General features: G+C 38.8%; 1 protein-coding gene across 1 annotated transcript; it reads right to left on the minus strand.

Annotated features, from left to right (window-relative positions):
- Positions 1–21,619: 21,619 nt before the first annotated feature.
- FUT9 (fucosyltransferase 9) lies at positions 21,620–22,702 on the minus strand. Its single transcript, XM_009982072.2, has one exon. It carries the CDS (start codon positions 22,697–22,699, stop codon positions 21,620–21,622), a length of 1,080 nt encoding a protein of 359 aa, XP_009980374.1. The 5' UTR covers positions 22,700–22,702.
- Between the last annotated feature and the right edge of the window lie 3,124 nt (positions 22,703–25,826).

Raw genomic sequence — 25,826 nt, forward strand, 5'->3', positions numbered from 1 at the left:
TGGAGTATGGGAAGATCTTTCCTGGGTGACTTTTGGCTTTCCATTTGGCAGAGAGAATGTAGTTAAGATCAGTTTATCTCAAGATACCCCATTCAGTTCTTAAGTTCCCTCTGACAAAAATGCTTTTGATTCTGTAATAGAATCATAGAATGGTTAGGGTTGGAAGGGACCTCAAAGATCATCTAGTTCCAACCCCCCTGCCATGGGCAGGGAAATCCTCCACTGCACCAGGCTGCCCAAAGCCTCATCCAACCTGGCCTTGAACACCTCCAGGGATGAGGCATCTACAACTTCTCTGGGCAACCTGTTCCAGTACCTCACCACCCTCAATGTAAAGAATTTCTTTCTTATATCTAACCTAAATCTGCCCTTTTTCAGTTTAAAGCCATTGCCCCTTGTCCTATCACTACACGCCCTTGTAAGAAGTCCCTCTCCAGCTTTCCTGTAGGCCCTCTTTAGGTACTGGAAAGCTGCTATAAGATGACCCCGAAGCCTTCCCTTCTCCAGGCTGAACAGCCCCGACTCTCTCAGCCTGTCTTCATAGCAGAGGTGCTCCAGCCCTCTGATCATCTTCGTGGCCCTCCTCTGGACTCGCTCCAGCAGCTCCATGTCCTTCTTGTGTTGGGGACTCCAGAGCTGAATGCATTATTCCAGGTGGGGTCTCACGAGAGCAGAGTAGAGGGGCAGAATCACCTCCCTCGACCTGCTGGCCACACTTCTTTTGATGCAGCCCAGGATACGGTTGGCTTTCTGGGCTGCAAGTGCACGTTGCCGGCTCATGTTGAACTTCTCATCCACCAGCACTCCCAAGTCCTTTTCCTCAGGGCTGCTCTCAATCCATTCTCCGCCCAGCCTGCACTTGTGCTTGGGATTGCCACGACCCACATGCAGGACCTTGCACTTGGCCTTGTTGAACTTCATGAGGTTCTCACAGGCCCACCTCTCCAGCCTGTCAAGCTCCCTCTGGATGGCATCCCTTCCCTCCAGTGTGTCCACAACACCACACAACTCGGTGTCATCTGCAAACTTGCTGAGGGTACACTCGATCCCACTGTCCATGTCTCCAACAAAGATGTTAAATAGCACTGGTCCCAGTACCGACCCCTGAGGAACACCACTCATCACTGGCCTCCACTTGGACATTGAACTGTTGACCACAACTCTTTGAGAGCGACCATCCAGCCAATTCCTTATCCACCGAGTGGTCCGTCCATCAAAACCATGTCTTTCCATATAATAAGTGAAAACAGTCAGCCTTTTAGAACAGTGTCTGTTTTATTTATTTACTGTGAAAAATGTTTTAAAAGAGATGTATATAGATCGTCCTAACTTGAGAGACACTGCAAGTACAAACAGATATACAGGGAGGCTTATTTATTCTACTCATAATTTACTGGGGGATCTTGCCAAGGTGAATTACCTCCTTCCAAAATATTTAGTTAAAGGATGAAACAGATGGACAGGGATTTTTTCTGGCTGTGTCTATTAAATTATAATTCATGCCTACCAAACAATGTAGTTTGTCCAACAGGGGACCCATACCTGTGCAGATTCAGTTCTACTCATAAATTATATGCTTAATAGATAAGCAGGTGGATATCAATTGAAAATCAACACAAAAAAACCTTAAAAACTAAGACCAAAAGATATGCTGACATAGTTTTACAACAAAATTCAGTGGAATTAGCTTTATATAATTATGGAATCAAAATGGATTTTCTCCAGCAGATTTTTTTAAGCTACATCATCTGCCATTTCAGGATAATCGAGTGTGCGATAACAGTATGCCGTAATAACAATGTTCCTCAGTGGATGAACCAGGTGTTCCCCTTAAAAAGGCTGCTTGGCCACAGTACCTTGGATAAGGAATTCTGTTGAAGGTATTGCCAGTGGGTTCAGAGGAATACTGTACCTGAAAACTGAACAAATACAGAAAAAAAAGGGACAAAATAGAGTATTTTCCTTGGCGATATTGAGAGAAATTAAGAAGTAAACAAGCTGAATTACAATAACCAATTATCCTCCAGTCTTGCCTACACTCATACGAGAGTTTAATATTATGTGAAGTTATAATCCTGCTGCAGTCACATAAGGTCCATTCAGGAAAAAAGTACATCCCTACATTCAGCATCACCTCCAAGCTTATGAGTAGTGTGGGCACAATTGAATGTTACCATCTCAAGAATGAAATAGAAGGGCCTTGTCATTGTACTGAGGTTTCTACCAGAAAAGGGAGGAGAAAGATGGGATCTGAGGCAGACAAAAAGAAACTTATAGAAAAACCTCAAAATATACACTTTCATTCACACTGTGCTAGATATCAGATGGTATCATCTTTCTGACATGAAGATGATTCAGAACAGCTTGGGATACTGGACATAAACTCAGCTCAGCATAACCTGATTTTTTTATAAAAGCCATTGTTCTTCTAGCCAGCTCTAACCAACACTCATATTTATGTAGAACCTGTGGTGTGACACAGATTTATTTTACTGAGTTTTGATGATAAAGTCATAACCCTTTACGACTTTAGAGAAGGATGTTGTGCCAGTGAAGAGATTTGGATGAATGATCTTTTATTTTGTGCTGTGAAAATTAGAACATAAGGAAATAGTAGAGGGCTCATAAACACTTCAGCACTGCATGTTCTTGTGGGGTTACTTTTAGATCTACTAGGTTTCACATTCCTTGCTCAAAATTGCAAACAAACGAAACAAAGCCATGTTCGTTACACTGTTACAGTACTATTGTAATCTGTAGTTTTCAAGGCTTTTGTCTAAAGGTATGACATTTTTTAAGCATCTTTACCTAGGTAGTGAATTAATTTTCTAACTTCCTTTTAAAAAGTGAAGTGCAATATGTGAAATGATAGGTGAATTTGGAAGGGCTCTGAACTTCCATTCAGTTATGTTTGTGAACATGCAAATGTTAATTTGATTCATTTAAATCCTTTCATGCAGAGCATCTGACCTGCCATGGTGTGTCCTCCTATATTCAGTCCTCATCTGACTCATTGAAAAATGTGTCCCCAGATTCAAGGATTTTCAGCAGAGGATTATCAGAAGAGGAGAATTTCTTCTGCTCACTTTCATTATTTCTCTTACCTATCAGTTCCAGTTCCATGCAGCCCATAATTTGAAATATGAACAGAATCTTGCCTTCTATTTCAATTATATGGAAATGATCCTTCTTGAGGAGGAAAAGATTCTATCCCTGAATAGAAGTTGTGTGTTGGGGTATAATGAATGAACTCTTTAATCAAGAGCTATCTATTCTCCAAATATCTGAAAAGGATTGAATTCACTCTTACATGGTTAAACTCTGCAGGAGGACTTTCATAGTAATCGAGGGAGGGAAGGTGATGAAACAGGACAAAATTTAGACATAAATTAGGCTCACATTTTATGTAATAGTGGTTGTAAAATTTTGTTTTCATTAAGAAGAAATTGCCACTAAAAAGGGGGTAAAATCACAGTAAATGCAGGACTGTGAATTGTCATAATGCTGATAAATTGATCATGCACTGAACTCTAACAGCAAAAGATTTTTCCTAAATGAGTTTATAGCTCTTTCAATGTAACATGACTACTACCCCCAGAGAATATGACAATGCCTTTTTGCAGGTAGTGGGATGTGATACTGTTTTAGTTCGTGAAAAAGACTTCGTTCAAGAAATTACATAAGTGCCTAGTATTAAATGCTTAAATCTATACTAACCTTTAATTGCATTTTACTAGTGAAACATGCGCATAACCATCCTCTGGGACTAGCCAGTATACACACTAGTCGAGTCTATCCTCCAGAAGAGAATAGTCTCATATTGAGTGCCTCTCAGCATGAGATGACTCCTGAAATGTGCTAGGGAGACACTAGGAGTGCAGCAGCTGGCCTGAGGCATGTAAGGTGCCAGAGATAACTCTTACAATGTGATAGTATGCATCAGACTATATATAATTCCCACTGCCTGTATCTACTTTGGAAGATTTGGCTCATAGTTTCACTAAAGGCAGATTTCAGAGAGATTTGAGCATTCCCCGGTCACTTTAAGGGTAGGCAAGGAAAGCATTTCTGTGGGGCTGAATGCTGTGACAGTGCATGCACCCAAGCAAAGACAAGTCTTTTGATGTTCTTGAGAGAGGACTGAGGGATCTGTATCTTTCACTCAGCTGTGGCTCCCAGGGGCTGATGCTGGCTCTGGAATTAGTTAGTGGAAGCATGTCTGTATTGTACAGAGAAAAATGGTACCAAAAATTTTACGTGTGATTCCACATACAACGTCGCGATGATGACACTTAATAGTAGTGAAACAGCTCTATCCACACGCTGCTGCCTCTCAGGTGCGTAGCTGGCTTGCGTGTCCCTGGCAGCGTGTTGTTTAGCACTTAGAATCATAGAATCATAGAATGGTTTGGGTTGGAAGGGACCTCAAAGATCATTTAGTTCCAACCCCCCTGCCATGGGCAGGGACACCCTCCACTACACCAGGTTGCCCAAAGCTTCTGTGAGTTGATGCAGGTATAGCCGGATAAGGTTCCAATTAGCTCACACAACAGACTTGCTTTGAGAGAAACGATGCCATTAGACAGCCTGCCACACCTGCTGCCATGTCTGAGCTGACTGAAAGAGCTGCATGCCACTGCGGCAGCCTGAAGAGCACACACAGACTGTTGGGTATCTAAGAATCTAAGGATTTTAGAAGTTGGCCAGTGAAAGTGGTGCTGCCACGGGTCTCCAGCAATGACAGGCTCTGGCACCTGGGAGCCTGTTCTCGGATGCTGTCATGGAAAGCTCACCGTGACACTTCTGTGTGAGAACGTAAGAAGGATCAAACTGGGTTAGTCTAGGAGCCTATCTGTCCCCGTGGTCTGTCTCCAAGAGCAGACACAAACAGATGCCCAAATGTGCAGTATCATAGGCTGCCTAATGGCAATGCCTTGTTTCTTAATGACTGTTTGGCTGCATGTGTATTTGTGAGCAGCTTGTGTTTGAGTGAACAGTTGGGGAACGGTTGTTCCTTAGCAAAAGCTCTTAGCTGTCATTCTCATGTTTAAAAATTTTTATCTGGACACTTGGGGAATATAGCCTTTGTAGGTGAGACAAGAAGAGAAATATTGTGAGGAAGGAACTTAATGCGATCAAGACAGTCTGAGGAAGAAGGAAGAGGTTTGTAATGGAAGTAAAAGTGAAGCAGCAGTTATTTCAGCACAGAGGCTGGCTTTGTCTGCCATATTTCTCCACAGAGGGTGAAAGGTTGAACTTGCGTTTCTTTAAGTGTGTGCAAATGGGACATATTAATGCTGCTGCATGATTGAAGGGAATATGTATCAGAATTCGGTATTTTAGACATTTCCTAAGAATATGAGGCTTAAGTGATTAGTTTCTCTCCTCCTCTGCCTGTTTCTACCTGTGTTTCCCTTTTTGGTTGTCTCGTTCACACTTCATAAATTGTCAGCATATGAGCCAATTTCACAGAATGTTAGTAGATGCAAAGATAATATGTTCACATAATGTTCATCAAAATGGGCAACTAGGCAGTTCAAATAGACCTGTAAAGTCTCCCTTCTGAAAGAAAACCTGGCTTGTGAATGCAACCCTCCAGAGACACCAGGGAATCCACAAGAGAGAGCTATTATGAGTGTCCTGATTGTAAGAAAAGCTTTAATCAGACATCACGCCTAATTATATGCTAGAGAATCCAACTACAAGACCTGAATTCATAAAACTAGGCTTCATTACTTCCTATGCTAAAAGATCTTAAAAGAACAAAATGTCTATTAAGATGCTGGGGCAGGTGATGAACTTCACTGAAAGACTGCTGTCGAGAGGCATTGTTATGTTTAGTAAATAGAGTGAGAAAGAGCAGCATGTTGTCTAGGTAAAAAATGGTGGTGGAGAGGGATGTTTTGAGAAACTTTTTAAAACCAGAATGCATTATGAAGCCAAAGCCGCAGGAATAATTAGCTTCAGAGGAGATAACAAAGCTTATTAAGCATGTATTCTTCTGTCTTGGGGGGTGTAGTATCATACAATGGAGATATTACTGCAAGTATTAGAACAATGAAATCAACAATGCCTTGAAATTAATGTTTCTGGACATCATGAGCAATTTCAATTATATTATGCTAATATGTTAAATTAGGAAAACAAAAGTTATGTAAGGCTTTTAGATAACATTAGGGTGCTGAGCTGATAAATGAATGAATAGAATTCTCCTGTAGTGGGAATAAGGGACTGAGAAACTGTTAAAGGAAGGCGATTGGGAAATGCCCTCAAACTGAAGCAATCAGCTATTGGAAGAACAGTAAGAAATCACTATAAGACCAGAGACATCACCAATAAAAGCCTCTTTAGAAAGGAAGATGGAAAAGGGATCAATCATTTTAGAGTAGTACTATTGAAGCTGCTGCTACCAAACATCTCAAATACTATGTAGCTGTCTAGTCACTCAGATTCAGGAAGGATAAATTCCTCTTGACAGCTAAGAATATCAGGGCATGGGAAACTCGTAATGTGAAAAACAAATAGAAGAGCAAACTGAAAACGGAGAAGGGATGCAACACTACAAAAACACATCATGAAGGTAAGTTTAAGGGTAGGAGAAAAGAGCTTCTTCCCTCTTAAGCTGAAGAGCAGTGCTGTCACAAGATGAGATGGGCTTCCATGAGAAGGAATACAGATTCCAGAGCAGCAAAACAGCTTCATAAATAATTTTGAGTATTAAAATTATGCTCAGTTTTGATGAGAATTGCTAGTTCTGGGTGTTCTGGCCTAGCATGTGTCCTTTCCAGTCCAGTCTTAAATCTTAGATCTATCAGTCTGGCAGGAACTGTAGAAAAAGACAGAAGTCTACAGGACAGAAAAACAGTTGGTAGCGAGAACACAGCTACCTCTTTAGTAAGGATGTTAACATTAATATTTTCTAAAACATCTAAATGTTTAATTGAAGAAAAGTTGTAGTTGTCTTAAAGTGATTGTGCTGAGAGTTTAAGAAAAGAACTTCTGAGGCATCTTTATTAACAATGTGGTCATCTGTAAAGTCAAGTACTTTGTAAAGGTATGCATTAATATCTGCAACAAGGAAATGCTCCCAGGTAACTTAGTTACAGGTTTCGTTTCGGGATTAAGAGATTTAGAACACCACCTAAGGACTGTTTTCCTACTAGCTTTCAGGGAGGATTCTAGAGATTTCCTGAAAGGAAAGGTTTAGTAGATTGCTTGTAGAGGTGCAATGGCTCAAAGTGAGCTAGCTCAGGCTCTGGGAGAGTGCAGGCAAGTGCTTACATTGCTATACAGCTGTGCTGTACAACAGCTGAGCTAGTTCATTGTGCTCATGACTGCACTAGGCTGCATAAAGTCTGCCTCAGTTCTTGAATGTGGATAATGAAAACATGAGGGCAAATCCCGCCTGACTAATTTGGTGGCCTTCTATGATGAGGTTACAGCATTGATGGATAGGGGAAGAGCAACTGACATCGTCTACCTGGACTTATCCAAAGCATTTGATACTATCCCACACGACATCCTTGTCTCTAAACTGGAAAGACACGGTTTTAGTGGATGGACCACTCAGTGGATAATGAATTGGCTGGATGGTCGCTCTCAAAGTGTTGTGGTCAACGGTTCAATGTCCACGTGGAGGCCTGTGACGAGCGGCATTCATCAGGGGTCGGTACTGGGACCAGTGCTATTTAACATCTTTGTTGGAGACATGGACAGTGGGATCGAGTGCACCCTCAGCAAGTTTGCAGATGACACCAAGTTGTGTGGTGTTGTGGACGCGCTGGAGGGAAGGGATGCCATCCAGAGGGACCTTGACAGGCTGGAGAGGTGGGCCTGTGAGAACCTCATGAAGTTCAACAAGGCCAAGTGCAAGGTCCTGCATGTGGGTTGGGGCAATCCCAAGCACAAGTGCAGGCTGGGCGGAGAATGGATTGAGAGCAGCCCTGAGGAAAAGGACTTGGGAGTGCTGGTGGATGAGAAGCTCAACATGAGCCGGCAACGTGCACTTGCAGCCCAGAAAGCCAACCGTATCCTGGGCTGTATCAAAAGAAATGTGGCCAGCAGGTCGAGGGAAGTGATTCTGCCCCTCTACTCAACTCTCGTGAGACCCCACCTGGAACACTGTGTTCAGCTCTGGAGTCCCCAACGCAAGAAGGACATGGAGCTACTGGAGCGAGTCCAGAGGAGGGCCACGAAGATGATCAGAGGGCTGGAACACCTCTGCTATGAAGACAGGCTGAGAGAGTTGGGGCTGTTCAGCCTGGAGAAGAGAAGGCTCCGGAGTGATCTTCTTGCAGCTTTCCAGTACCTAAAGGGGGCATACAGGAAAGCTGGAGAGGGACTTTTTACAAAGGTGTATAGTGACAGGACAAGCGGCAATGGATTCAAACTGAAAGAGGGGAGATTTCGATTAGATGTAAGGAAGAAATTTTTTACATTGAGGGTGGTGAGGCAGTGGAACAGGTTGCCCAGAGAAGTTGTGGATGCCCCATCCCTGGAAGTGTTCAAGGCCAGGTTAGATGAGGCTTTGGGCAACCTGGTGTAGTGGAGGATTTCTCTGGCCATGGCAGGGGTGTTGGAACTAGATGATCTTTAACATCCTTTTCAACCCAAATCATTCTATGATTCTATGATTCTATGATTCTATGATTCTATGATTTATGCAAGGTAGGAATTTGTCTAGATAGTAAAGGCCCTAATTCTGCAAACACTTGTGCAGATGCTTGTGCCTGTGTGGAAGGCATCTCAAAACCATTTAAGTCTACAATTTGCAGCATCAAGGAAAAACATTCTTGTAAATACTGAAGGGTCAGATTTATTTCACTGACTCTTTGATCTTCTTGGTTGAATGGGATTGGGAGCAGTGAGAATTATTATCATTATGGTGCACATTCCTGCATATTTTTTGCTGATAAGATAGAGCTCATGAACCATGTTTTCATTTGTAAATACATATTTGAGCCTCACAAAAAAGTAAATGAGCTCTGTCTTGCTATACAATGTGTTTATCTGTGAAAAGAATTCATCTTGAACACAAACTAAAATGTAATGCATCAGAGACATGTAAAATCACTAGAAAGATTAAGGTTTTGGTTCTGTGGTTTTCGTAAGAGATTTTGTGTGATAACATTAAGTGCCATTGCATTCAGAGCTAGTGGGAAAGAGGATGCTTTTTTAATATCAAACAAATGGAAGATAAAAGTATTTTTCAGATATCCAGCATGAAAGACATGAAAAAAGACAGACAAAGCAAGCTGCACTTTTGAACACGCTCGCTTGTTGACCTAGATCTTATGGCCGATGAGTGGCCTACAGGCTCAGTCCTGCTCACCAGGCACTGCTCTCCAGCTCTTGGGGATGCTTGGAGATGCGTCTGTACTTATTATTGCTGGGCAGCTTGTCCAGGGTGCTAGAGAGCTCTGCGGGTCCGCATGGTGCTCTGCGCTAGCCAGAAGTCATGATGCCGCCGTGCTGGACACGAGCTGAGCCTGTGCAGGCACATATCACTGTGGTAAATTATATGATATGTCCAGCTGTAGATTTTCTTTTTCCTATTAATCAAGGAATCTTGAATGACAACTGACTAAATGTTTATCCTGTGGTGTTGGCTTATCCCCTCAGTATTGCTTGCTGTCTTTGAGCTCAAGACTGAGTTTGGTATGGTATAACCGCATGACAGCTTGGAGCTATACTGGAATAAAAGGTTTCAAGGGTAAAACCACCACTATAGATGTAATGGACACATCGGGTTGGTTGCATAGCAATACATTTGATTGTCAAGCAGAACTAATTAAAAAGCACCTATTTGCTCATGTACCTTGTTACATTTCATTTAAAGGCGCTTATCAGTGAATTAAATCTAATTGAGTGACAATGAAGGGGCAGTGGTGTAAGGGTGTAGGGCTCACTAGTTCAAGGTTACAGAGGTTTGAATCATTCTAGCTGGATATAGATTTTTTTTTTTTTTTAATGTCAAAAGGCTGACCGAGAATGTAGAAGTATAGAGTTGGTGTAGAAGGAAAGGGCATGATATGGCTGAGGAAACCAAAGGGACATAAGGTGGAGACAATGCCAACAAATGCCAGAAACGATCTCATAGAATCATAGAATCATAGAATGGTTAGGGTTGGAAGGGACCTCAAAGATCATCTAGTTCCAACCCCCCTGCCATGGGCAGGGAAACCCTCCACTACACCAGGTTGCCCAAAGCCTCATCCAACCTGGCCTTGAATACTTCCACAGTCTAAACCAATAAATTCACAGAAGCTCGATCAACCTCAGAAGTTATTCAGAAATTGTATTGGGCCAAGTGAACACATAGTTTTCATCTTTCTTCCTAGTTAGCTAGTTAAGTAACCTATTTTTCTTAGATTTTTCTTAGAGAGACTCATTTCACATTCCTTAACTACTCCTGTTGCTCTTGTCCCTAAGAATTTTAATAAAGAATAGATTCCTTAAAAATGATCACTTAAATTGATGCAGTTTTCATCTTTCCTCAAGAGGAAGAGGGTAATTGATTTTTTTTTAGCACAAATTTCACCCAAGCTATATTTCTTTAAAGCCAACATTCTTACTACTCTCCAAACAACATCTTTTAAAAATGATCCTGATATTTGCCATACCTAAGGATCATACCAGAGCTTTGAAGTGATTTAATAGCAGACAGCTACTAGCCAAAATAAATAATCTGCAAACTTCGAAGCTATAGAAATTCATTGCTTCTTTTAGCTGATTATATAGATAAGCTTATATAAAACAAATAAAACAAATTTTAATTATTGCTAAAAAGCAATAAGAATACAAACTCAATCTGAGTCTCACAAAAAAAAAACAGTCTATAAATAATATCTCAAAAAAAAATGCGCTACCTACAGTCTGCTAAAAATAAATGATCCCACTATTATTCTAGTGAAATTTTTAAAAAATATTTTAAAGTCTGATCTAAGGCCCTGGGATTCACCCAGAGCCAGTAAAGCTGGTTAGAGAGAAAGTAGATACAGATCACAACTACATAGTTACCACAAAAAATCCTAATTTTTTCTTGTGGAAAAGGACAAAATAGTTATCTCTGCTGTGTGATAACATAACTTCTTCCATTTTAATGGTAGTCAGACCACTGCAAGATATCTACAATAATTAATTTCCAATTCAGGCAATAGGTTTAAACTCACCAAAATATTAATTAAATGTTTCTTCCCAGCAAGTATAAATAAACAGTGGAACTCATTACTAGAAGATAGTGAACAGACCAAAAGCACGGAAAGGTTGAAAAATCTTAAGGCCATCAGCAGTTACAAAATACTATGATTTGCATGTAACTGGGATAGGAAGTCATACACTGCTAAAGGTTGAATCCGATATTAGTGGAAAGATCACTACATAGGTCCTATTAACAGCCTGTTCTTTGACTTCTGGGCTGGCCTGAGCCTGTCTGGGTGCTCCTGCATATCCACAGGCAATGCCAAGAACCTCTGTCCACCACTCTCCAAGGCACCTGGATTGGGACATTATGGTCGAATTGACCTTGCTCTCTCCTGAAACCCCAGGATGTCCAGGTGTACACATTTCAAACTGAGAAGAGAGCTGATAGAGCAGTAAACATTGTGGAATTGTAATGGTGCTCATAACAAGACTGAGCAGCTTACAAACATTCATAACTTGAGAATATGTGTCTGAAAGATGGCTATTAGCTATTAGATGATTGCTCCTATTGCAGGAATAACATGATTGTGGTATAGCAGCAAGGCTGTGACTGTATAGAAATTAGTTTAAAAGTTTTTGTAACAACTCTTCCATTTTTGATTAACCACATCCCACCAAGTATGTGTTCTTCACACATGGCAGAATTCAGATGACAGAAGCTAAGAGAAGAATGAAAATACAGTTGATAACATTTTCCTCCTTCAGGAATCCCGTCATTGAAAAATAGCCTCTTTTGGGAAAAAGAAATCTCATAAATGTGTTAAAATTAGTATGCAACTTCCCAAATTAATCTTAATATTATTTTAGCTATTACTGAAATTTTAAGTTTTTGATTAAAGGCAAAAATATTGAGAATGATTTTGATCTTTCATAAAAGTACTGGTTAGAACATCACAAACAACTAATTTTGACAGAAAAAATGCAACCTGATAATTTTTCACCTTTCAACACAAGCAGCTTTGTTTTCTTTCATTTTTCTAATACGTTGTTCATCAAAATCAATTGTAATAACAATTGTCATTGAACTGATAGTTAATATGTTATTTTTTAACGTGATCTTAAGCAGGCTTAAAGATGAAGACATCTTGGGTAGGTGAGCTGACCCTTTATTTCGAGGTTTCACTTCAGTGCTGTGCTTTCAGAAGCAGATCATTAGGTCAGCTGCTTCTGAGACTCAGGGGCAGAGACCTGGCTGTCCAAACACACAGGCTTTGTGTCTAGTAGGCTGGGGTATCCAGGTGGAGTTTGTAAGTGACAGGAAGAAGAAATGGATCATTTCAGAAAAAAAGTTCTGTTTTAAAGACAGAAAGTTGTATATTCTGTTCTAGACTGACTTTTTGATGTGGTGTTTGAATGCAAGAACGAGAAATGAGAGGGGGTGAATTAAAAGTTACAGGGACTTCTTTCCCATATATTATTAAAAAATCTGTCTCTGTACTTGTCAGGGATGAGTTCAAGATGATGATAAGTTTGGTTTGAGTAAACGGTGTAAATTAAATGAACTTTTAAAGAATGTATACAAATTAGCGAAGATTTATTAGCTCAGGAGGAAAGCAAATTTGCCTGTTTTACAGAAAGGAAAAGGATTTTGGAAGACTCCAACCCATTCTTCAAGCTGCACAGTAGCCAGACATAATATTCTGTCTTGGATAAATCTTGCACTGGGACCAAATGCTCTGTTCTACTGGGAATATCTCATTATTTATTACATTTATTTCAGTGGCAGCTATTTCTTTTTTTTTTTGCATATATATTTAAGAACAAAACTGACACCATTGTGTAAATCATTTTCTATTTTAGATATAGTTAAGCTCTGCAAATCAAATGAATAATCAACTGATTACTCAAAGAGTGCTGGATAATTACATTGCTAAAAACAAGGCAAAGTACCTGAACAGTAGTACCCTACAGATTCTGTTGTGTTGCTTGCTGTACACCACAAATTCATGCAACAGTCCATACGAATTCAGTCTGACCCGGAACATTTGCATTAATTTAATGTGCAACAGCTTAAAAAGAACTAAAACTCTGTGAGATATCACTCAGAAGTCATGGGAATGACTAGTACAATCTTTAGATCAGACTCTTGATGAGAACTACCATGAGAAGAAAAAGAATGACATTAGACCTACAAAATAATGATCAAAGACTATAGTACACTTAGAATGTTCTCTTTTTATTTTAAATATACCCATTACAACAATTTATTAGGCTTATATAGAGCACTATTATTTACATAATTCAGTGTTTATCCTTTGGGGAGAATTCCAGTGCTCAGTAAATAAGAGTCAGTGATCTGTTTGCTAACCATCTTGGAATCAGAGTTCTGAAATATTAATTTCACATAAATGATGAAAGTCCTTCAAATGGTTACAGTTACCTGTAGTTTCATACAGCAGGTGTCTTTTGACTGCAGTCAAATTGTGTTGAAAACTCTGAACGTAGCTATAGGTAATCAGAAGAAAGTTTAACAGCAACATCAAATTAAAAAAATACTGAAAAACATCAGTGGTTGAACCTCTACATTTTTCAGATGGATCTCAGGGTGAAGATATTGTTCAAAGGGAATAAAGAAACAGTTTGGTAGAATCCCTGTTATAACATGTCTAGATCATGGGGCAAAATATACAATCACTAATAAATAAAAAATGCAACTTTTTTACAAGATCTCTTTTTAACATGGCATCTTAAAATGTGCCTGTAGGTAAGAATGGTTTTCATTATTTTTATTAAAATTCAATTTTCCATGGTAACTATTTCTTACACATGAATTTATGCATTATATATGTACTCTATAAAACACACAAAAGATTAAGTTGTCAGTACAAGGAATATCATTAGCTGAGAACATGAAGCAAGGGTTCACATGAGAGTCCACTCAATGCTATGTGTGTAAGCTCAAATACGCAAGAAAGGGACTTTGGTCCTGATCTTGCACGAAGAAAGTAGATGTGGTCCCATGTTTCTACATACAGAACTTACTGTCTTTACTGAGATCGTACTAGTCCTGCATGTGTCAACCATCCCATTGTCATGTAACTCACCACAGAAAGTGAGTTTGAATCAGGACAAGCAGCTTAAGGGTTTTTCTCCTAATTCTTATCAATATAGAGGTCAAGTCCATGGCACATTATGTGAGTGGCTGAATATCTTCGACGTTCAGCTATGGCACCCACTTTTGTTTCCCCAACATACAGAAAGACCAAAGGGAAATGCAGCTTATAACTACCAGGCATTTATCCTAGCTAATGTAACATTATCACCATTATAACGAAATAGAAACTATCGTTTATTCGTTGTGCCTGCTTGTTCAACAGTAGCGTTACAGTTTGGCAAAGAATAGTTTCTGAGTTATCTTTGTTACAGTTTTGAATTTCTGTCACATTTAAGACACCCACCCACCTATTCAAATAATATTTTAAAGCAAAATTAATGTTTGATATAAAATAACAGTTGTGTTGTAAATGTGGAAAAATAGTCTACAAAAAATAAGTATAAAAGTGATCTCAGATTTATGAGTATGTTTCATATAAACAAGTCCAGGTGACTAATCTGTGTGTGAGAAATGGCCCTTGGTAGGCTGTATCACAACAGTACATCACATTTTTCACAGTTTACAATAACACAGTTAGATTCACAATGTGATGACACCTTATATAAGAAAAATAGTATTTTACAAACTATACATTTGGCATCTATTTTTAGATTTTTTTCTGTTTATTTTTCAGTTCCTTTTTTCTTTTTCCTTTTTTCTTTTCTTACAAAATAGTGCAAAATTACAGTGCGTTAATAGAAGATTTTGCAAATCCTAACAAAAAGTCAGTATATTTAACTGTTTTGTTCATTCACTGGAGACAGTTTGGCACATTAGGATTTTGTATAGATGGAAAAGCTTCTCACTTTCTTCTTTTCGGTACATGCATTGAATCTTTAAAACATTAAATTGCACCAAGGGAGTTAACTTTCCAAACTTTTTAATCTCATCTCTTATAACATGTGTGTTACAAAACAAAACAGCAAAGGAAAATGTAGATTTTATGTTTGATTTATTTGCCAAACAGCATGTATCAGACTGGCTTTTCTTATCATGTTATAAAGAAAAGGATTGATGGGAACATTTTTCATCTGGTGACTGCTAAAGTGTTTAGTTACAGCTTCAAGGCTCTATAGGAAATTTATCCCAACTTTTTATATATAAAGTGTTGGTTTACCATATATCTTTCAAATTTTGTTATCTTGCTGTCCCTATATCTGGATCCAAACAGGCTGTGTCAAGCCAGGGGGATAAAGTTTCATCAAAGCCTATTTTTCACTGCACTAATTCATATAAAGAATAACAAACAATTGCTTTTGCTGCCAAGTTGCAATGATTAAATGATTTTCCTTCTAATTATTTACTTAGGAATATTAATGAAGAGTTTCCTCCTGTATGAATGTTTCGTTTGTACAGACTGGCACCATACCTCAAAAAAACCCGCCAATACTCTTATTACTCGGAACAGCAAAGTCTTCTGCATGATCATAAACAGGCATGGTACAGGCTGCAGGCCACGCCATGAGCACGCCAAGAAATGCACAGAAGATGTCAGATGAGTCTCAGGTCAGTTCTTTGCCTCCTTGTCTGAAAGCAGGAACGAGAAACCTGACTGAGATCACCAAGCTGTCTACTAGAGGTTGCCAAACAGCAGTCTGTACCAACCTACTCATAATTCAGGCTATTAGTCTGGAGGTGAAAGGCTCTCTGCCACATGAGCAAATCTCTGAACTATTCACTGCACAGACACTGTTGGTTTCAGTTAATTGCGTAGAGAATATGGTGACATAAAAGATTTCCAATTAATTACCTTTCCAATAGAGTAATGAAGTGACTTTTTCCACTATGAAAACTGCAGGGTGATATCTGTAGGCCCAATTATTTCTCATGAATTTATGGTTTTATCATCTGTATTACACTATGGCCTTTGTGCCATGAATTAAAATTACTACTGCATTGTTTATTTAATCAATTTCTTGGCATTTCTGCACCTTTCATGAACAGATCTAGCTAGTATGAATTTTATACTGATTCTCTGAAGGTTGAATTGGCTGTAGCACTAGAACTAGTTATTCAAATATTAGAAGGGAAACATCCATGAATAAGAAGGTTGTTTTTCACCCCAGCCATTCCACCCTTGGCTCATTCCTTTATTACTAGTATGGGAATCTCCCAAATCAGCTCTTGACTCTGGTGAAGATTTGCCTGAGCAAGGAGTGAAAGACGAAGCTGAAATAACTATCTTGTATGAATCATATTGATTGATTGCTGACTTTTAAAAATCACTTATATTAAAACAAGTAAACAAACAAAATAGAACTGTCAGCCAATATTAATGAAAAAGCCCACCAACTGGCGGATAAAGAAATACTTCTTCTGGACTCTCTTCCCAATAATGTACTAGTTTTGACCAAGGACACACTTGAGTATTTGACTAACTTTCAATGTTAGCTTTAAATGGGTCAGAAACCTCGTCAGCCTGCACAGACATACCTCTTTTTCGCACTTTGCGTGCACGATTGATCACTCACAGTCTTGTCTAGACTGAACCAAATATTTTCCTTCAAAAGGAAAATCAGATATGGCTGAGACCGACCCTTTCTAGGGCACACTCAGTTGCGATTAAGAGAGTGCACACATGACCAGGTTTTATGCTTTCTTTCTAGGTCAGTCCTCCAAACATGATCTCAGCAAGCCTCAGCTCCTCTCACCTCGTTATACCACATGCACGTTCACTCAACCTGCACAGCGCAGGCAGGCTGTAAGGTGCAGTGCCATGCTGAGGAGATGGCATGAGGTCATGGTGGCACATATAGTATGCTCATGCAGAAGGTATATTGGAGAGACACTAAGTCAGAATTAGTCCAAACAGTTTTGAGTGTGAAGTAGCCAGTTTACTCACAGGATGGGCACGCATGGTGCAAAAGAGGCCACGGAAATTGGCCTCTGTTGGCTATGGACTGTGCTTTCTGGCACAGTTCCCAAAGGCAATAAAAACATACTGTTCGAAGACGCAATGCATTAAAGCATTTAAGATGCTCTTAAGTTTAAGCACGTGTTTGAGTCTTATGGTCATATGCATGTGCTTAAGGTCTTTCCTGAATCAAGTCCAGAAAGTATTGTTGCATGAGGACATGAAGATTTACTTCAAAATCTAAAAAGAAAAGAAAATAAGAGTAAGGATTCTTAAAGGCAGATAAGAAATATGATTAGCTTACTGACGGACTTCACTCTTCCCCCAAATGTTATTTTTTGTCCAATAAGAGAGATAATACAAGGCCAACAGGAGTCCCATTCTTGAATAATCAGCAACAGTTATTGCTTATTTAACTGAAACTTGCTTGATTAGAGATGAGAGAAAATTATGTGGGTTGTTTTTTTTTTTTAAACCTCAGATTGAGAAACAAACATAAGTGGCTGTTTACTGTGCTTAGTAGTGCCAATTTCCCATATCTTGCTCAGCCTGGATGAATCCTACAAATCTCCACATTCATGCTCTCTTAGTCCAAATTTCATTTCATTTGATCCATTTCTTAAAAGAAAATTATGTTGCTGGATGTGTCTCGTACATTTTGCAGGCCTCATCTAGGCTTTTATTAGACAAAAAAAAACATTCAGGAGAATAGTGAAGTCTGTCAGTAAGCTAATCATATTTCTTATCTGACTTCAAGTATCCTTATTCTTATTTTCTCTTCTTTTCTCGTTCATGGTGAGTACAGCCATCTTGGATGGCAAGAGGTATTCAAAGAAACTGGCAACCAGGATTCTCTAAGGAAGGGAGATCTCATACTGAGCAAGAGTTGCTGTGGTTGTTGAGTGTCTGTGAAATTAAAGGAAAACTCTGCTTTAGAAGGATCTGCTGCCAGTTTTGTCTGATGTCTGTTCACATTCAGTGGGGTAGCAATGCATTTGCAGTTAGTATTTTATCTGGTTGGAGACTTATTTTCCACACTGAGAGAGGCAGTAATGTTGACAGCTCAGTGCATGGCGGAGAGCCTAAAAACATCCAAAAGAAGCCATTGTAGAAGAAAGAATAATGATTACTCTCTGTCTTCAGCGACTGCCAAGTTAACTTGTGACAAACGCATATGCAAGATTATTGTGGGCTAGCAAATAAAATAAAGAATATCTGAAATAAAATTGTTGAGAAAATAGTAAGAACTAGTGTGATTTCTCATCTTTCATTTATCTTTTCTTGTACAACTGTCTTCTTTTGCTAGTGGTACCAAGGCATAAATAATACCTTGTTCTCTATTTTATCTAATTCTGTGTTATTTACCCTTCCATAATTAATTGGTTTTGTCCATTGTCCTTCACAGTGATGTACTATTTGAGTCTATTTGTGTTAGCTGTTCAGGCAGAGTAGCTCACTGAAGGAGCACAGACATCACAATGCTTAATGTTATATATGGACTAGAATAAATCTTCTGTGAGTTAGGTGCGTAAGTCTGGGTAGACTGCCTTTATGTATGCATGTAGTCCAGATGTTTTACTTCTCTTCACATCATTTACCACTTAGGACAGAAGATGCTTCATCTTCCGTCAGCAAAGGTCTTTGTATCCAGAGCTGCTTAAGGGTTGATACCTGCAGATCACCTTAGAATCTTCTTAAAACAGCTGGCTCACCTATGTTCCAGCCCACACTCTTCAAGAACATCAGTGGGGCACTAGGATCATGTCTCTTGTTTAGAATTTGGTCATGATTCTTGGTTGTTTCAATCTAGAATAGATTTCTCTCTTATTAATCTTTGAAATAATTTTAGCTATGCATCCTGAATGCAAAGTATACAAGCCTTGTGTGGAGTTTCTGTGAAGAGAACAACTCTCTTTCCGGTTCCATCAAGAGACTTTCACATTTCTTAAAATTCAGCCCAAGATTAGCCATGCTGACTGGATCCAGTGCTCACAGAGGTAATGACATTACTTACAAGCTTGAAATTTAGCATATATTTCAGAATTTTCCTGTGTATACACCAATTGATATTTGTAGTAACAAGTCATATATCTTATTATTGTGCTTACTTGTTATTAATATAAGAATTTATTGGCTGAATCTTGATGCCAAGAAACCAGTCTGATTTGACATAAGGCCTTTTAACACACAGCACAACTCCCGCTATCTGAAATGAGCAATGAAACAAAGGACTGTGTATGTTCACCAAGGGGTGAATGTACTTCCACCGAGATGAATGTAAAGAACTTCCAAATTCTGATTCCATCAAGGGAATCAGATTATCCAGCCAAAGCAATGACGTATTAAACGATGGAGAATTTCATGGCCCTCCTGGAAACAAAAGGTATGATGCCCTATAGAACTATAGACTGCAGGCAATAGTCGCTTGCCTTCAAAATACTGCTCACACTGCATCCATGTCAGCAGTTTGTTTTTAGAAGACTAGGTTTCATTATATTGCATTAGTTTGAAAGGTGAGCTCATCTTGTTTCGTCTTGGAATGCTGGTGAATCTAAGAGGTTCACAGTATATTGCAAACTAGGTTTTAAAGATGGTAATAAATAGTGTAAATAAATCCCTGGATCAGAATACAGCTTTTGAAGCTGTAGGGAAAGAACAAGTATTTCTATCAACTTTTGGTGGAGTTTCATGTTTTAGAAATTCAACTACATTACTCTTACAGCCTTCTGCGTTTCTATTCCAGCCAGGGGTTAAAAAAAATATCTGACAAATCACCTTATGTTTTGCTAAATGTTTATCATTGTTTATCCCTTATTCCCTTACTTCAGCAACATTGTTGTCTGAAATTTTAATCTTAAGTATTTGATCAACTACTTTGCTTGATCAGGGTCTTAAACATCATATAAATAGAAGTTTTTCCAGTTAAAGATCGGTGGTTTTTTTTCAGTAGAAGGTGTGATTTGTAACATTTTGACCTGAAAAAACAAGCTGACTTTCTTTCACTTGATACCAAAACATATTCACATATGTATTTCATTAAATCAACCTTGTACATATGAATACATATAGCAATCAGATATTTAAGTCTTAGCTGAAAGAAAAAAACAGTAAAATCAAATGACACATTAAAAGCAGACATTTTAAAGTCATGACAATCATCACATTTTTGTATTTGCTACCAGAGCAAATGTAATACTTCAAGAACCTATTTATATACTCAAATTTTGTCAGCAACTGCTGCTCTTTAGAGTGCATTTGTTTATTCCTATCACATAAAATATTTTCGAAAAACAAAATTCATTAGGTTAATGAGTTGAATGGTTGAATATGTCAGCCTGATAACTTACTGAATTTCAGCGTGTTTCTTTCAGAAAACAAACTGTTTGGACATTTTTTTTTTTCCACATTCATGAGTCATAACAGCAAGTTGTCCAGCTACAAATAAGGTTCAACAGATCTTTACAGAATTGGAAACAAATTCACAATTATTCAAGAAATTATATGAGAGAAATTGCTAAAGTTTCTCAACAAGTAATTTCTGAAACTCCATTATTACCAGCTGAATTCAGTGCATGAGGCCGATGTAATCAAATGCCTATGTTAAAATCTGTTTATCTCTGTATCAGTATAATACCACTTACAGCCCTGGTTCAGGAAAACAACGCTTGAGACACAATGAGAATTACGGACATGCTGCATTTAAATACACTCAAAAATTGGATAGATCTTGGCTTTGGTCACTAAGGTTGTTCATCTTCTCTAAATCTGGCTTCTTTATTCTTCGGAGGGTAAGAACAGACATATTCATAAAATAACTTAATGAAGCTATTTGTTAGGAAACATCCTATTTTTGGAAACAAAGACTGTCTACTATTGTAATATCTTTCAAAACGTATATTTCTAGGTTCATCGCCCTTAAAAAGGAGTGCAATTGATCACACTGGAATAATGGTAGGTATTGAACTTCACTGTGTTCTTAAAGATGAACCATAAAAAACTTCAGTTTCTTTTGAAATATGACACACATTTCAGACTGGAACAACAAATTATGTTCTCAAAGTTCTCTCTGGCATTTAAAAGTTGTCTCCTCATTTTCCAAATAGGCTAAATAGAGAATGTAATGCTAAAAAAAAAAGTGTTAAAAATGACTACTTTAAGTGTAAGACTGCGACATATTTCACAGAAAATGTGAAAAATCTTGTTTAAAAATTATAGTAAACAATCAAATGTTCTTCAGTGCACATAATTAATATGTACATTATAATTTAAAACTGAGTATTGATGATTGCTGATGATGATCTTTTAAAATCTCTTACAAAATATAAATAGGGTAGCCAAGAGAGGACAGCTGATAAACCATAACATAAAGTTCTCTTTTCTGCCTTTTTTTTCTCTTTTCCTTTCCTCTCCGCTTGGACTGAAGTTTCTTCTGGCTTCTTCAAAAAAGCGCGCGCACACACACACACAAATTAATTCCAAAACCATTTTTCTAAATTTCCAATGGACTTGTATTCCTGGTGTCTTTTCACATGATCACAAGCGAGACACGCGTGTGATTCCCAGAACCTAGGAAGATGCACCGAGAAATCCTTCTTCCAGTTGAAATAACTAAGGTACATCTTATTATTTTTGTCAAGCATCAGAAGATATTCTGCCAGCTCTCTTGGGGAGAGAAAATCTTCCACGTGTATGAAAGAGTCTGCTGGAATGTAATTCTCATAGTTTTCTCTGGAAGGGCCCAGTACAACTGGTACTGATCCGGCCAGAAGAGCATTGTAAAGTTTTTCAGTAATGTAATCTTTGTGGATTGAATTTTCAAAGGAGAGGTAAAATTTGCAAGTGGAGATAGTTGGAATCAAGTTTTTATCATTGACGTAGTCTCCAAAAGCTTGTCCATAGGTATGGATTTCAATGTATTTGCTAAGCTCATTGTAATACTTGACTCGAGCGTGCTCAGGGTTCCAGTTACTTACAACCCAACAGACCAAGTTTTCCTTACTTGGCACTTCAAATGTAAAGGAACTTGTACCGACCATCATGAAGCCATAAGGCACCTGAATATCTGAATCACGTCGATAAGTCAGGGTCAGATTAAAGAGGTGTTCAATGCCACTCTTTTGTGGAGTATGAGTTGGAGACTCCAAGTTCATCCAAATCCACTTCTGGAATGGTGGCCTGGCTTGCTGAGGTAAGTTAGTCAGATCCCAGCTAATGTCCCTGTGATGAATGAGAACAGCATGGGATCTGTTATATAGTGAGCGGTCGATAGTCAGATGGCACCCGTGGATATTGAACATTGTTTGGCAGGATGTTAGATCAAATGTCTGACCAAATGGCCAAACCCAGATCAAAATAGTAGTCTCATTAAGATTGTCAGTTTTGGAAGAAAAGAAGTTCTTCATTTTCAAAACAGAACTGGCTGATTCTATAGGACCAGAGATCCAGCTATTTGTTGGTTTGATATAAATTAGTATAAATGCCATGAAACAACCAAGGACAATGAAGATAATAAAAAATGGCCGGAAAATTCCTTTAGATGTCGATGTCATAATTTGTTCTGAGAAAAAAGAGAGGAAGAGAAAGAGAGAAAATAACATCAGATATTATATTACATGTATGTGTCCTGCTAAAGCAATCTGACATCAGACATCAGAATGGATAGAACTTCAATATCACTGAGCTGTAACATCAGAAATTTCTTTAAGTGGAGAGGGTATGGGTTCTTGCATCGTATTCATGACAAAATGACAATATTTCTCCTCCTCTTCAGGCTAATTGACATAAATTAAAAGCAGGATTTTAATGCATCTCATACTTGAAATAAATCAGTATATATCTTGAGAAGTCTTTTTGCCTAGAACCTAGGCCAAGAGTTAGAGACACACAAGGCAGACAAAATTACCCTTTGATTTTGTCCTTGTGTCTGTGTAAGGAATAACATGCTGAAGATTTGCTCCATTCATATTTGTGTGTATTTATGTATGGAGGATATAGGATCAGAGAAATGAAAATGGAAGGAACTGGAACTTTAACTCTATAATCAATAGACCGTTAGAAAACTAGTTTATGCCTAATGGCTACATGGAGACGAACATTCATGCCTTCTCCAAAGGACTCCGAAAATAGCTAGGGAAGGAAAGCAACAATAGAGATTCTTAGCTCCTCTATTCCCATATGCAGTCTCATATAGTTCCCATATAAAAAAAAAAAAAAAAAGTCTTTAAATATTTGAATATGTTTTTATGCCACAACCCTACGTCAAAAAAATAGGAAAAGTACAGATATGCTGCATCTTTGTGAGGTACCATTTTTTTTCCATGGGGAAAATGGGGTGAGGGGTTCACATAGCCTCCTTTGTCCTCTGTCTGCTTGTCTCTTTCTGAGAGAAGCGATAAATCTCTTTCCAGAACATCTCTTCCATATGGTTCTTGTGAAACCTAGCAAAGTTAGGGGTTGCTTTTTGGTAACCTTTGCTCCTGAACGTAGCCCTAGAAATCAGAGGTGTTCTAAACATAAAAACAGTTAATCATGTAAAGAGCACTATGACATACAAGGAAAAAGGAATGGAAGTTAGTTACCAAAAAGAAGTGTTCTGAATATACTGGCCTACTGTAGAAAGGTAATTCTGCAGTGCATTTCAATGACTATTAAATTTGTCTGGTTTTCTTTTTCTGCATATTTTTCAATTATTTGGGTTTGTGTCAGCTTTACTAGCTAGCTCCACAAAGTTTTATAAAAATCCCACCCCCAAATACATACTTAAAATATATAATATAGATTTAAAAAATAAAAAATAATAAATTCAATGTCACAGAAAGCAGAAAGAGAATTTCAGACCTTTTAAGCCAGTTTCATAGTTCATCTCCTCTAACCTGTGAAATAAGTAGTAAAATTCAGAATGATGACATGGTAGAATATGATTCAAAGTCCATTAATGGAACACAACTTTGCTGCTTTGTGAGTGCAAAAATTGATGTGCGAGTGTAGCACCACAGTTACAGCAAAAATGTTTTCATCTTTGTTGTTGAGGAAAGGACAAAGGAGGGAATGTCATGCTTAGCTTTACTCAAACATTATATCTTGAGGAAAAAGGAATTTGCCAAAAGATCTCCTGTTTTGGGAAGGCAGGTGGTCTTAATTCTGGTTTTAGTTAGTGTGGTGGGTTAATCTTGGCTGGCTGTCAGACACTCACTCAGCTACTCTCTCAGTCCCCCTCCTCAGCACGGGAGAAAATACGAATAAAATCTCTTGGCTTGATGTAAGGACAAGGAGATCACTCACCAATTACTGTCACAGGCAAAACAGACTCACTCTGGGGTAAATTAATGCAATTTATTGCCAATTAAGTAGATTTGGATAGTGAGAAACAAAGACAAAAGTCAATACCTCCTCCCAACTTCTTCCCAGACTCAACTTCCCCCTTCATTCCCAACTCCTCTACCTCCTCCCTGCCTCTGAGCAGTGCAGAGGGATGGAGAATGAAGGTTTGTGGTCAGTCCACAGTGATTCCTCTTAGCCTCTCCTTCCTCCTCACGCTTTTCCCCTGCTCCAACATGGGTTCTTCCCATGGGATACAGACCCTTCAGGAAGAAAACTCTGCTTCTGCATGGGCTCTCTATGGGCTGCAGTTCCTTCAGAACATAACCCTCTCCTCTGAGATAGGGTCCTCCCTTGGCTGCAGTGTGGATATTTGCTCCACTGTGGTCCCATGAACTAAAGGGGAATCTCTGCTCCAGTGCCTGCAACACCTCCTCCCACCCTCCTTCTTTGACCTTGGTGCTCACAGAGTTGTTTCTCACACTTTTTTTTCCTCATTCCTCACTCCCCGTGCCTTTCTTAAATACACTCTCCCAGAGTTGCCGCTATCTTGGCTGAGGTTGAGGGGCTCAGCCGTGCCCTGCAGTGGGTCCTCTGAAGGTGGCTGGAATCAGCTGTGTCTGGCATGGGGCAGTCCCGGCCTTTCCTCACAGAGGCAGCCCCTGCAGACTCCTCTGTCAACATCTGGGCAAAGACACACAATGCGGTTACAGAAAATACAGTAGTATGTTGAGTCTGACTCTTTTGTCTCAGTCTCTTTCTTTTGGATATAGCTTAGCAGGTCCTCTCTGCTTTCAGCAAAATGATCCTGAAGGGAGTCAAGGGGAGGAACTGTTGTGTCCACGCCTTTTCTACTTATCCTCACAAATTTAAACTCCTCTGAAAGAAATACGTGGTTTTACAGCAACATCACATTGACTTTTTTTTAGCATATGTTGATTTTTGCTGGAAAATATGTCTAGAGGGGAGGTTATGACCCATGAGAGCAGAAGTGAGCCTTACTGTAGTGAAAGTCAGAACAAGGTCTCTGAAGAAGAAGGGTAGAAGATGAAGCTCAAGGGAAAAACAAGAGGCTGAGCAGATCATGTAACTGTTCATTTCTGTGCTATTGAAACCAATGCACAGAATATGTATAGCTTTGCACCGAACAGATAGCATGAGCTGAGTTTGAACAATAGGTCGGGAAAGATGTCTGTTCACAAAGACTGTTCATTTTCTAGGGATTGAAATGGATGAGAAATCAGAAAAGGACGTTAACATCGTGTCTTGTAACTTAGTCGCCCTCCAGTTAAAAGCCCTTTGACACAAGCCTCTCTGATAGGGCTTATTTTACTTTAAGCTCTTCTGCTAACTAATAAA

The sequence above is a fragment of the Tauraco erythrolophus genome, chromosome 2 (assembly GCF_009769465.1).
Source record: "Tauraco erythrolophus isolate bTauEry1 chromosome 2, bTauEry1.pri, whole genome shotgun sequence".
NCBI classification, from domain to species: Eukaryota; Metazoa; Chordata; class Aves; order Musophagiformes; family Musophagidae; genus Tauraco; species Tauraco erythrolophus.